At 35.5% G+C, this 14,583-nt stretch overlaps 1 protein-coding gene across 5 annotated transcripts in view; it reads right to left on the bottom strand.

Moving 5' to 3' along the window:
• Nucleotides 1-14,583, bottom strand: part of LOC103563740 (transmembrane protein 182-like) — a 143,937-nt gene that overhangs the window by 42,919 nt on the left and 86,435 nt on the right. For 3 of the 5 annotated variants that reach the window (XM_070604791.1, XM_070604792.1, XM_070604788.1), the window contains one exon: nucleotides 877-2,710. In XM_070604791.1, coding sequence (XP_070460892.1) covers nucleotides 2,478-2,710 — 233 coding nt within the window. In that variant the 3' untranslated portion in view covers nucleotides 877-2,477. Of the gene's footprint in view, nucleotides 1-876; nucleotides 2,711-7,218; nucleotides 7,308-14,583 lie in introns of those variants that run through there. The other 2 variants (XM_070604793.1, XM_070604789.1) reach the window with 2 other exon arrangements.

Here is a 14,583-nt window from a genome sequence, read left to right as displayed (position 1 = left end):
TTGCCACTGGCTTGATTCACATGGAAATCAATTGACATTCTAAACTTCAAAAGAGAATAGAATTTTGTAGTATAAGCCCTGACAGTTGTTGCTGTTTTTTTTTTCTTTTTTGTAATGCAAGTGCCTGACTTAAGCTTTGATTGCCAAGGCATCTACTTCAAAGAGGCATCCACTTCAAAGAGGGCTATCTCAAAGGAACACATGGCCAGGGACACAATTAGATAAAGAGCCAGGCCACCTCCTCCCCACTGAGTCTCCTTTGTTTTAGAGATCTTGGTTAATTTTAATAACTGACCACTTGGGCCGCTTATTTTTTCTCTTTCCATGCTTTAAATTCCCACTCTTATGTTTTAAATTCAGCAATAAAGAGTGAGCCTGCAAAACCCTAGGCCCCTACCCTCAATTTCAATAAAAGGAGAACTTCAGGCTTATGCACCCTCTCTCTATATATACATATACCTGCGAACTCACTGTGTGGCCCCAGGTGTACTGTGCAATTTCCAGGTCTTGTAAATAATAAACCCTTACTTTTTCAAAGTTTCCTGATAGCTACTGTTGCAGTGTGTCTTGCAATCATCATAAGAGCCACAAGGGCCAGTCAAACCACGAGATTGCTTATTGATAGGCTGAGACTGGAACAAAACAAATTTGAGTTTCCAGGTCTGATAGTCATATATACATGTCTACGCAAGACACTTCATCTCTCAGGGCCTCAGTTTTTTTCATGTGTAATACTGAGGGGTCATGACTAGATGATCTTTAAGATCCATTCACTTTGAAGACATGCTACACTTTTTACTCCCTTTCAGAATTTCTGCCTTACCTGTGAAAGAGATCATATATGTGCAACAAATATACCAACTGATACACCAAGTGTTCATAGTTTAACATGCATTTTATTAGTAAAATTTTAAAGTGTACAAATCCAATAAAATAAACAAAAGGTATCATTTGGTACAGATAATTGGACAATTCTAAAGTATTATCCATAGTAATTTGGATCATACTAAATAAAATTCATGTAAATCTTACGTAATAATGATTGAATACGTACCAGTAACCACAGCATGGAAGGAAAATTAGCAGTTACTGGAGCTTTTATTCTGGTAGCATAAGTATTAGAACTATCTCAGAATATTGACTGAGTCCGGGTCACTACAAATGCGCTCAAACCTTAGGAAATTAAAACATATCAGTGATACATTTTCATTAATAGTGACCACTCAAGTAGTTCCCCTTATGAAGTTCACAGCCTGACCAGAGCTCGTAAGAATCCTCAAAAAGACCTATAGGCCGGCTTTTACCCTATTAATGATTTCAATGTGTGAGTCTATATTTTTATTTTAGATTTTGGTACAAATTAATAATTAATCTAGGAGAATTTTGCCCCCATGGATGTCCCCTTAAATTATCTCCAGGTTTTTCATTAACTCTGTTCAGATTTTTTTAAATGATAAATAGCAATGGTTAAAGAGCACGTGGATGTGGTTTAAATTGTGAAGTATTTTGAGTTAACAATACAGGTGAAAACAGGATCCAATTAATGAATATGTTAACTATTTTTCCTCATTACTACAGTTTAACACAGTTGACTTTTTAACAAAGGTGAACAAAATTATTCACAGAAATAGATTCATACTTTCCTATCCTCCAGGCTAGAACTAACTTTCTCTGGATGCAAGTCATCCTCTTGCTATGATAGAACTGTTTTTCCTTTTGAAACTATGATCTTTAATTGCATTTATTCAAATGGAGCATTCTAAGTTTTTAATATTTTTATAAATCTCCTGCTCAAGTACAGATCTCTTTGTGTTGGAAGGATACAAATAAGGGACATGAAGATATAAAAACACTTTTCCTTTCAGATGTAGCTGTTTCCTGTTCAGCCCATTAAAATATGCATGTATAACTCAGTGTCCACTGTTTAAAGTCTGTCAGCTGAGGGAAATGAGGCAAAAAATGATCTGTATGTCTCCTGGCAGATTCATGAGCTTTAAATTGAGAAATAATAGTTTCTGGTCAGGTATGTTAGTTATGGTTAATCAGTTATTTAAAAAAAAAATGGACTCGACCAATTGCAGAAAAGAAACACCTTACTGTGAATTAGATCAGCTTTGGAAAGACTGAAAATGAAATCATGGTACCAAAGTTTGAAGTCACTCTCTTGCTGACTATTTATAAATGCATGAAGGAAACCAGAGCTAGTCTTTTTGTCTCTGTAAACTGAGACCAAATTAACTCATTCTAGTCACCTTTGAAATGACTTTTCTTAAGTGTTCTTTTACTGTTATAGCACCACTCTTCAAATTTCATTCATTTGGCAATAACATGTAATCAATATTTACTCATCAGTAAATAAGTAATGCTCTGAGCACTTGACAAAGGTCAAAACCTGAGATTTTCTTCACCTTTATTCAAGTGTCCATCAGTGATATGCCCAGAGAATTTCACTATGGTCTTTTGGCATTTTATTTTGTTCACTTATGAAATTCATCAAGCTCCCGACCAATGAAATGAAACATAATCCCTGACATGCACACAAAGGGAGTACCAAAAGCAGCAAACATGAATGACCATCCATACTGCACATCAATGAAGACGTTCTCTGGGACACACCTGTTGCTCCTTTCTATAGATATGTATTTTGGGAAGTCAACAGCATATTCCTTCCATAGTACAAATAGGCTGAGGATCAGGCTAAACAGGGCCCCTGCAAAATAAAGGCAAATAACTTTTAATTCCTATACAAAGGTAGAATCTTAAACTCATTTCCACAAACACAGAAAAAATTTTGACAGAATATTAACCTGGCCATTTATTTCATAAATATAGAAAACACCTCTTATAAACACCTCTGAAATCAACAAACTCAATAGTATCAAATGTCTAATGTTGTCTGCATGGACAAGGTCAACTTTTACTTTGAAATAGAAAGGTTTGCCTTCTCCCTATAGAGCAGCATTTTAATGTCCATTATCATCCCAAATTGAACTAGACTTAGGCCCCATCAAAGCCAGAACCAGTAAAATGGTTAGATAATCTTTCTTTTGTACTCACTCTCTTTCCCAGCAGCCCAAATGTTCATAATTTATTCAATCAATACTTACAGTTATCAAATGCTTACTCCATATATCCATACGCATTTTAATATGACTAAAAATAGCTCACCAGTTAAATTAATGCTTCCCAAAATCTTCAAAAAAATGAATTCAAAGGAAAGATGCCATGTGCAGCTATAGCTGCCACAGACCCTTGTTCACTGCTATATGCTGTTAAGGTAACTCAGAATACAATGTGATAGCACAGACTTCCAGCATAGCCTAACAATATTCTATACTACATAGGTACTAAAAATATTCAATGACTTCAAATGAGTTTTTATTAATTTTAATTGATCTATTAATGTAGGAATAGATTATCCTTATAAACATTACAACCATTAAAGAAAGGTAGAGAATCCCCACTGATTAAAAGCCCCAAACTTTGTACTGTACCATTGTTATCAGGTTGATATGTACCCTTTCACACCATTTTAATTGAATTTAAAAAAGAATCCCATATAGCTGACACAAGCCAAAAGCCTGTACCCTTAACAACAGAATCCTAGACACTTATGGAGTATTCTTTTGGGATATAAAAGAATACCAGACATGGGAATGCAAACTTGTACAGCCACTATGGAAAACATTATGGAGATTTCTCAAAAAACTAAAAATAGAAATACCATATGACCCAGCCATCCCACTACTGGGTATCTATCCAAAGAACTTGAAATCAGCAATTGCAAAAGTCTCATGCACCCCTATGTTCATTGCAGCATTATTTACAATAGCCAGGGCTTGGAAGCAACCTAAATGCCCATAAACTGATGATTGGATAAATAAGATATGGTATATATATGTGTGTATACATATATATATATGTATATATATATATACACACACACACACACACACACAGACACATATATAGATATACAATGGAATACTACTCAGCCATAAAAAAGGATAAAATCGTCCCATTCATAACAACATGGATGAACCTTGAGGGTATTAAGTGAAATAAGCCAGATAGAGAAAGACAATCTCTGTATGACTTCACTCATATGTGGAAGTTAAACATGTAGACAAAGAGAATAGATGAGTGGTTACCAGGGGAAAAGGGTGGTGGGGAGTGGGCACAAAGGGTGAAGTGGTGCACCTCGCCTACAACATCACCTACAACAAGACTGACAAACAGTAATGTACACCTGAAACTTCAGAAGGTTGTAAACTATCATAATCTCAATAAAAAGTAAAAAAAAAAAAAAAGAATACCAGACAGAAATTTCTCTCAAATTTTATTGAGATATTGGCTCTAGGACAAAGATTTCTGAACGTCTATTGAGAAGCCACATCCATAAGGACATCTACAACTTCAGGTAAACAATATCAATCTCATTAAATAGATCACTACCATTTCAGGCCTGGCACTTTCAGAACTCCTTTTTTACTTATCCATTACTTTATTAGATATAGTTACATATTAAGTAGCATACCATTCAAAGGGAATTTTGTTTTGATTTTTTCCTTTTGTATTTAATGAATCCCTATCCTATCTGATCATTAAGTTGCTTTTAATATCAAGACTGAGATAGTATACGTAAAAGACTGAAAAATATTAAGTATTGTACAAAATCACAAGGCTTGTATTATTAATAATAGAATTCAAAAATCATTATTTATCTAAAATCATAAGAGTTTAGAAGGGTATGTAAAATTAAATAAAATGTTCAGAGATCCTAAATATATTTAAACTACTTGGAAGTTCTAGGCATGTAGTAGTCATTCAACTCATGGTAGCTATCACCAGCATCATAATTACATTTGCATATTGCAGCCCAATGAATTGAGTTGGGCCATATATATATATATATATATATATATATATATATATATATACACACACACACATACACACACACGTTATATTAGCCTAAAAGAAAGAAATTCTGTCATTTGCAGCAACATGGAGGGCATTTTGCTGAATAAAATAAGCCAGACAAAGTCAAATACTGCATGGTTTCACTTACATGTGGAATCTAAACAGAGAAAAAAGGTCAAACTGATAAAACAGAGTGTAGAAAATTAGTTTCCAGGGTCCTGGATGATGAAGGAAGAGGGAGAGGCTAATAAAAGGGTACAAACTTTCAGTTGTAAGAGCAACAAAGTCTGAGAATCTACTATATAACATGATGACTATAGTTGATGACATTGTATCATAAAATTGAAATTTGCTAATAGAGTAAAACTTAAATGTTCTGATCACAAAAAAGGTAAATATGTGAGATGATGAATGTGTTAATTAACTTCATGGAGGAATCCTATCACAATGTATATGTATATCAAATTATCATGTTGTACACTTTAAATATCTTACAATACCATTTGCTAATTTTAACAAAATAAAGCTGGGGGAAAAAGAAAAAATTCACTTTGTGGGCAAAACCCATTAGCTATAAAGTTATTATTTGAAAAATATTTTTATTTGAAAAGATAAACAAAATTGAAAAACCTTTAGCTACTCTAACCAAGGGAAAAAGAGAGAGGACCCAGATCAACAAAATTACAAATGAAAGAGGAGAGATATCATCAAGATGGCGGTGTAGGCAGGCTCTGAATTCATCTCCTCCCATGAACACAACCAGGTTACAATTATTTTTGGAAAAATTACCCTGGATAGGCAAATGAAAACAGGATAAAAATAACCCCCACAACAAGGGACAGTCATGACTAAGGCAGAAGAGGTAGAAATTCCTTCTGGAGAGAAAAAAGGCCACCTTCAAGAGCAGCAGAATTTCTCAGCTTGCCAAGCAGGAGCCACCATAAGGTATGCAGACCTTCCTGGAGGAGTGAGGTGCTGAGTAGGGGCCTGATACTGCTGTAAACATCCTTCAGACTCGGCACAACTGAGAAGAGGGTCTTACTATCTGGCTTTGCTGGCTATTAACTGCAAGAGGGAATACAGCCAGAAAAGCCATCAGATCAAAGTCAGAAAAATCTTGGTCTTAAAGGGTCCATGCACAAACTCATCCGAATCAGAGAGCAACCTAAAATCACCAGAAAGAAGTGTGACAGTCCTTTGGTGAAAAGAGACTCACCTGGTAGGCTCTGGGTGCATCTCAGTGAGAGGAGAGACCTCTCCAGAGACTGAGACATTGGTTGTAGCCATTGTTGTCAACTAGTCCAGGCAGGCTGAGATAGACCCCAGCAGACGCCATTGAAGTTCTTCCCCTGGCCTGTTAACCCAGGGGTCTGTCACATCCACTAGAGTGCAGATTTAATCTACTTCAGCCAGGGCAGGCAGCCCACTTTAGGGACTGGAAATGTTCAACAACAAGCCCTCAGGCTACTGTTTGGCCTGCATTGACTGGGTGCCTTGATCATCTACAGGCAGGCAAGTGTGTCCACCTCTGTGGGTCAGGGCCTGTGTGAGGACCAGGTGAACTGTCAGGGGCATTGGTGGAGAGGTGGGGGCCTCTGCAGTGGGGCATTGGGGTATTCTCCAGGGGGTTGGGAAGGGTGCGTGGACCAGGATTGTGTTGACAGTGTGTGTGGTCCTGTGGGGGGTGAAGCTTATCAATGGCAGAAGACCTGTGCTTCACAAGTAGCCATAAAAAGAATCAGCACCACCTTCCAAAGTTTGAAACAAATGAGTACTCCCATACTTAGGGCCAGCACCACACAGCTGCACCCCTAAGAGAACTGAAAACAGCCTTGTAGGCCTGAAGCCTATAGCAAGTGTAAGCCACACTGGGTACCTACCCAATTACTGGGAAAGCTGCATTAGGAGTGTACTGTTAGACCTTGTAGCCAATGGTGCTGAGGCTCCCCAAACCAGATTTACAAAGAGCTGGCCAGGCAAGGAAAGACTAGACTTCCTGGGTACCTGCATTAAGAGCAACCCTGACACAGCAGAAGGACACAAGTAGCCCACAAAGCGGTCACTCCTGGATCATTTGGACTAGTGACGAGAGGGAAGCATACTGCTGGGCATCAAAAGGCATCTGTTACATGAGGCTACTTCTCCAAGATCAGGAGACGTAGCCAACTCACCTAATACATAGAAATAAGCACAGAGAAAGAAGCACAGTGACGAGACAAAAGAATACATTCCAAACAATGGAACAGGACAAAACCCCAGAAAAAGGACTAAATGAAACAGAAACAAGCGACCTACCTGACAAAGAGTTCAAACAAAAACTCATAAGGATGCTCACAGATATTGGGAGAAGACAGGATGAACACAGTGATCTCATCAACAAAGAACTGGAAAATATAAAAAAAGAAGCAATCAGAAATGAAGAATACCGTACTGGAAATGAAAAATTCACTAGAGGGACTCAATACCAGAGTAGTTGATACAGAAGAACTGATCAGCGAGCTAGATGAAAGACTAGAGGAAATCACACAAGCTGAACAGGTAAAAGAAAAAAGAATTAGACAGCATAAGAACAGTCTAAGGGAACTCTGGGACAATATCAAGCACACTAACATTTGTATTATAGGTGTCCCAGAAGAAGAGAGAGATAAAGGGGCAGAAAACCTATTTGAAGAAATAATAGCTGAAAATTTTCCTAATCTAAGGAAGGAAAGAGACATCCACATACAGGAAGCACAGAGAGCTCCAAAAAAGGTAAGCCCAAAGAGGCTCACACCAAGACACATTATAATTAAAATGTCCAAAATTAAAGATAGAGAATCCTGAAAGTGGCAAGAGAAAGGCAACAAGTGAGATACAAAGACTATCCCATAATATTATCAGCAGACTTCTCAGCTGAAACCCTACAGGTGAGAAGAGAATAGCATGACATATTTAAAGTGCTAAAAGGAAAAAATCTACAGCCAAGAAGACTCTATCCAGCAAGGCTAACATTCAGAATGGAAGGAGAGATAAAGAGCTTCCCAGACAAGCAAAAATTAAAGGAGTTTATCACCAAGAAACCGGTTCTACAAGAGATTCTGAAAGGGACTTATTTAAGTGGGAAAAAGATGACCCCAATTAGGGCTAAAAATATTATCAAACACCAAGAAAAAAAAACCAGGCAATAAAATCACTGGTAAAGGTAAAAATATAGGAAAGGTAGCATATCAACCACCTATGAAGACAATATGAAGCTTAAAAGACAAAACTACTAAAATTACCTATTTCAATGATAAGCGGGTAATGCATAGGAACACAAAAAACAAGAGATTAAATATGATTTCAAAAACAAAGTATGGGAGGAGGGAAGTGAAAAATTAGAGCCTTTGTTAAGAGGTCAAGTTAAAGACTCTATCAACTCAATATAGACTGCAATATACATAGAATATTATATAGGATCCTCAATATAATCACAAACCAAAAACCTATAAGTAAGCAAAGAAATAAGACAAAAGAAATCAAACATGTTACTAAAGAAAATCACCAAACCACAAAGGAAAGAGCAAGAGAAAAGAAAGGAACAGAGAATAACTACTAAAACACCCAGAACAAAAAGTAACAAAATGGCAATAAAAACATATTTACCAACAGCTACTTTAAATGTCAATGGAATAAATGCTCCAATCAAAAGACATAGGGTGGCCAACTGGATAAAAAAACAAGACCCATATACATGCTTCATACTGGAGACCACACTTCAGACCTAAAGACACTCACAAATTGAAAGTGAAAGGATGGAGAAAGATATTCCATAAAATGTGAGAAAAAAAGAAAGTGGGGATATCAATATTTATATCAGACAAAACAGACTTTAAAAGAAAAATTGTAACAAGAGACAAATAAGAGCACTACATAATGATAATGGGAGAAATCCAACAAGAAGATATAACACTTGTAAATATCTATGCACCCAACATAGGAGCACCTAAACATACAAAGCAATTATTAACAGACATAAAAGGAGAACTACTCAGTAACACAATAATAGTAGGGAACTTTAACACTCCCCTTACACCAATGGATAGATAATCCAAACAGAAGACCAATAAGGAAACACTGGCTTTAAACAACTCATTTGACCAGATGGACTTAGTAGATACACATAGAACATTCCATCCAAAAACCACAGAATACACCTTCTTTTCAAATGCACGTGAAACATTCCCAGGATTGATCACATATTAGGCCACAAAACAATTCTCAATAAATTTAAAAAGATCAAAATAATACCATGTATCTTTTCTGACCACAGTTATGAAACTAGAAATCAACTACAGGAAGAAAATCAGAAAAGCCACAAAAATGTGGAAATTAAACAAAATGCTACTGAACAACGATTGAGTCATTGAGGAAATCAAAGTAGAAATCAAAAATTCCTGGATGCAAATGAAAATGAAAATACTTCATGCCAAAATCTGTGGGATACAGCAAAAGTGGTGCTAAGAGGGAAGTTTACAGCAATTCAGGCCTACATCAACAAAGAAGAAAAATCCCAAATAAACAGTCTAACAGTGAGTCAAAAGGAACTGGAAAAAGAAGAACAAAGCCCCAATCAGCAGAAGGAAGGAAATAATAAAAATCAGAGCAGAAATAAATGAAATAGAGACTAAAAAAAAATAGAAAAAAATGATGAACCCAACAGCTGGTTCTTTGAAAAGATAAACAAAATTGACAAACCTTTAGCGAGACCCACCAAAAAAAAAAGAGAGAAGGCTCAAGTAAATAAAATCAGAAATGAAAGCAGGGAAAATAAAACAGACAACCCATAAACACAAAAGATAAGCGAATACTATGAAAAGCTATACGCCAACAAATTGGATAATCTAGAAGTAATGGATAAATTCTTAGAACCATCAACCTATCAAAACTGGACCAAGAAGAAGTAGAGAATTTGAATAGACCAAGCACCAGTAAGGAGATCAAAACAGCAATCAAAAATCTCCGAAAAATAAAAGTCCAGGACCAGATGGCCTCCCTGGTGAATTCTACCAAACATTCAAAGAAGCCTTATTACCTATCCTTCTCAAAATCTTTCAAAAAGTTGAAGAAGAGAGTAGGCTTCCTAACTCCTTCTACGAAGACAATATTATCCTGATACCAAAAACAGACAAGGATAATACAAAACAAGAAAATTACAGGACAATGTCACTGATGAATATTGATGCAAATATCCTCAACAAAATACTAGCAAATCGAATCCAACAACATATTAAAAAAGCCATACATCTTGATCAAGTGGATTTCATTCCAGGGATGTAGGGATGGTTCAACATCTGAAAATACGTCAATGTGATACACCACATTAACAAAACGAAGAATTAAAATCACATGATCATCTCAATAGATACAGAGAAAGCAATTCACAAGATACAGCATCCATTTATAATAAAAACTCTAAATAAAATGGGTATAGAAGGAAAATACCTCAAGATAATAAAGGCCATATATGACAAACCCACAGCAAATATCATTGTCGATGGAGAAAAATTGACAGCTATCCCTCTAAGAAGAAGAACCAGACAAGGATACCCACTGTCACCACTCTTATTTAACATAGTATTGGAAGTCCTAGCCAGAGAAATCAGTCAAGGAAAAGAAATAAAAGCGACCCATATTGGAAAAGAAGACGTGAAACTGTCACTCTTTCCAGGTGACATGATTTTATATAGAAACTCTAAAGAATCTGCTAAAAAAACTTTTAGAAATAATAAATGAATACAGTTAAGTCGCAGGATACAAAATCAACATACAAAAATCAGTTGCATTTCTATACACTAACAACAAAGTAGCACAAAGAGAAATTAAGAATACAATCCCATTTACAATTGCAACAAAAAGAATAAAATGCCCGGGAATAAATTTAACCAAAGAGGTGAGAGATCTGTACACTGAAAACTATAAAACATTGTTGAAGGAAATTAAGAAGACACAAAAAAATGGAAAGATATTCCATGCTCTTGGATTGGAAGAATTAACATCGTTAAAATGTCCATACTTCCTAAAGCAATCTATAGATTCAATGCAATCCCTATCAAAGATCCAACAACATTTTTCACAGAAATAGAACAAAGAATCCTAAAATTTAGATGGAACAACAAAAGACCCCGAATAGCCAGAGGATTCCTGAGAAAAAAGAACAAAGCTGGAGGTATCACACTCCCTGGTTTCACAATACACTACAAAGCCATAGTAACCGAAACAGCATGGTACTAACACAAAAACACAGACACAGATCAATGGAATGGGAGAGGGAGCCCCGAAATAAACCCAAAGATTTAGGGACAGCTAATATTCAACAAGTGAGCCAAGAGCATACAATGGAGAAAGGAAAGTCTCTTCAATAAATAGTGTTTGGAAAACTGAACAACCACATGTAAAAGAATGAAAGTAGATGATTATCTTACACCATGCACAAAAATCAACTCATAATGGATCAAAGAATTGAATGTCAGACCTGAAACCGTGAAACTTCTAGAATAAAACATAGGCAGTACACTCTTTGACATCGCTCTGAGCAGCATAATTTCAAGTACTATGTCTGACTGGGAAAGGGCAACAAAAGAAAAAATGAACAAATGGGACTACATCAAACTAAAAAGCTTCTGCACAGCAAAGAAAACCATCAACAAAACGAAAAGGCAACCTAACAATTGGGCGAAGATATTTGCAAACCATATATCAGATAGGGGGTTAATATTCAAAATATACAAAGAACTCATACATCTCAACCACAGGAAAACCAACAACCCAATTAAAAAATGGGCAAAATATCTGAACAGAGATTTCTCCAAAGAAGATATATGGATGGCCAACAGGCACATGAAAAGATGTTCAACATCATCATCTATCATGGAAAAGCAAATCAAAACTACAATGAGATGTCACCTCACTCCAGTCAGATGGCTATAACTGACGAGACAGGGAACAACAAGTATTGGAAAGGCTGTGGAGAGAAGGGAACCCTCGTACACTGCTGGTGGGAGTGCAGACTGGTGCAGCCACTATAGAAAGCATTATTGAGTATCCTCTGAAAATTAAAAATAGATCTACCATATGATCCAGCTATTCCACTGCTGGGTATTTATTCAAAGAACTTGAAAACACAAATGCATAAAGTTATATGCACCCCTATGTTCATTGCAGCATTATTCACAAGAGCCAAGACTTGGAAGCAACCTAGGTGCCCATCAAGGGATGAATGGATAAAGAATATGTGGTATATATACACAAAGGAATACTACTCAGCCGTAAGAAATGATGAAATCCTGTCACTTGTGACAACTTGGACGGGCGTTGAGGGTATTATGTGAAGTGAAAGAAGTCAGAGGGAGAAAGTCAAATATCACTCATATGTAGAAGATAAAAACAATGACAAACAAACACATAGCAACAGAGATTGGATTGGTTCTTACCATAGCAGAACTGGGGAGAGCGGAGGACAAAAGGGGTGATTAGGCTCACATGTGTGGTGATGGACTATAATTAGTTTTTGGGTGGTGAACATGATGTAATCTACACAGAATTCAAAATATGATGTACATCTGAAAGCTATATAATGTTATAATCCAATGTTAATGCAATAAGAAGAATATACAAAAACAAAGAAATTAAAGAGGAGATATTACAAATAATATTATAGAAATGCAGAGGATCATGAAAAGCTCTGAACAACTATATACTAATAAACTGTACAACCTAGAAGAGTTGAAAAATTCTTATAAACATGCAATCTACCAAGATTGAATCAGGACAAAATAGACCAATTACTAGTAAGGACATTGAATCAGTAATCAAATATTTCCCAGTGAAGAAAAGCCCTGAACTAGATGGCTTTACCAAACATTTGTGAATTGTACCAAACATTTAAAGAAGAATAAATGTCAATCCTTCCCAAACTTTTCCAAAAAATCAAAAAGAAAGGAACACTCCTCAACTCATTTTACAAAGCCAGCATTACCTTGATAACAAAGCCATAAAAAGGTACTACAAGAGAAAAAAACTATAGGCCAATATTCTTAATAAATATGGAGGCAAAAATTCTCAATAAAATACTAGAAACCCAGATTCAGCAGCACATTAACAGAATCATGCAACATGATCAAGTAGGATTTATCCCTGAGATGCAAGGATAGTTCAACATATGCAAATCCATAAATGTGATACTCCACATTAATAGAGTGAAAGATAAAAATCGTATGATCATCCCAATAGATGCAAAAAAGCATTTGACAAAATTCAACATTTGTTCATGATAAAAACTCTTAAATTAGGTATATAAGAAATGTACCTTACCATAATTAAAGGCATATATGACAAGCCCACAGCTAACATTATACTCAATGGTGAAAAGTTGAAATCTTTTCCACTAAGATCAGGAACAAGACAAGAGTCCTCACTCTCACCACTCCTTTTCAACACAATATTGGAAGTCCTAGCTAGAGAAATCAGCCAGGAAAGGTAATAAAGGCATCAGAATTGGAAAGGAAGAAGTAAAATTGCCTCTATTTGCAAATGACATGATTTACATAGAGAAAATCCTAACGACTCCTCAAAAAAACTGTTAGATCTAACCAATGCATTCAATAAAGTAGCAGGATACAAAATTAACATACAAAATCAGTAGTGCTTCTATACACTAACAATGAATTATCTGAAAAATAAATTTAAAATGATTTTATTTACAATAGCATCAAAAACAATAAAATATTTAGGAATAAATTTAACCAAGGATGTGAAAACTACACTGAAAACTATTAGACATTGATGAAATAAATCAAAGAAGACACAAATAAATGGAAAGGTATTCCCTGTCACAGATTGGAAGAATTAATATTGTTAAAATGTCCATACTACCCCAAAACATCTATAGATTCAATGCAATCTCTATCAAGATTCCAATGGCATTTTTGCAGAAGTAGAAAAAACAATCCTACAATTCACATGGAACACAAAAGACCCCAAATGGCCAAAGCAATCTTGAGAAAGAAGAACAAAGCAGAAAGTACCACACTTCCTAAGTTCAAGCTATATTTTAAAGCTTTAGTAATCAAAAAAGTATGGTACTAGCATAAAAACAGATACATAGGCCAATGGAACAATATTGAAAGCCCGGAAGTAAATCCATGCATATAAAATCAATTAATATTTGACAAGGGACCAAGACTACTCAATGGAGAAAAGACAGTCTCTTCAATAAATGGTATTGGCAAAATTGGATATTCATATGTAAAAGAATAAAACTAAATCCCTATTTTACACCATTCGCAAAAGTTAACTTGAAATGGGTTAAACACTTAAATGTAAGACAAGAAACCATAAAACTAGAAGAAAATATAGGATAAACCTCCTTGACATGGGTCTTGGCAATAAATTTTAGGTATGATGCCTAAAACACAAGTAACAAAATAAAAAATAAACAAGTGCAACTATACCAAACTAAAGAGTTTCTACATAGCAAAAAAAATGATCAACAAAATGAAAAGACAACCTACAGAATCGGAGAAAATATTTGCAAATCATATATCTGATAAGGGGTAAATATCCAAAATGCATAAATAATTTATACAACTCAATAACAAAAAAAAAAAACCCACAAATAATCCAATTTAAAAATGGGCAAAG

The sequence above is a fragment of the Equus przewalskii genome, chromosome X (assembly GCF_037783145.1).
Source record: "Equus przewalskii isolate Varuska chromosome X, EquPr2, whole genome shotgun sequence".
Classification (NCBI taxonomy): Eukaryota; Metazoa; Chordata; class Mammalia; order Perissodactyla; family Equidae; genus Equus; species Equus przewalskii.
This window is presented reverse-complemented; position numbering and strand designations above follow the sequence as displayed.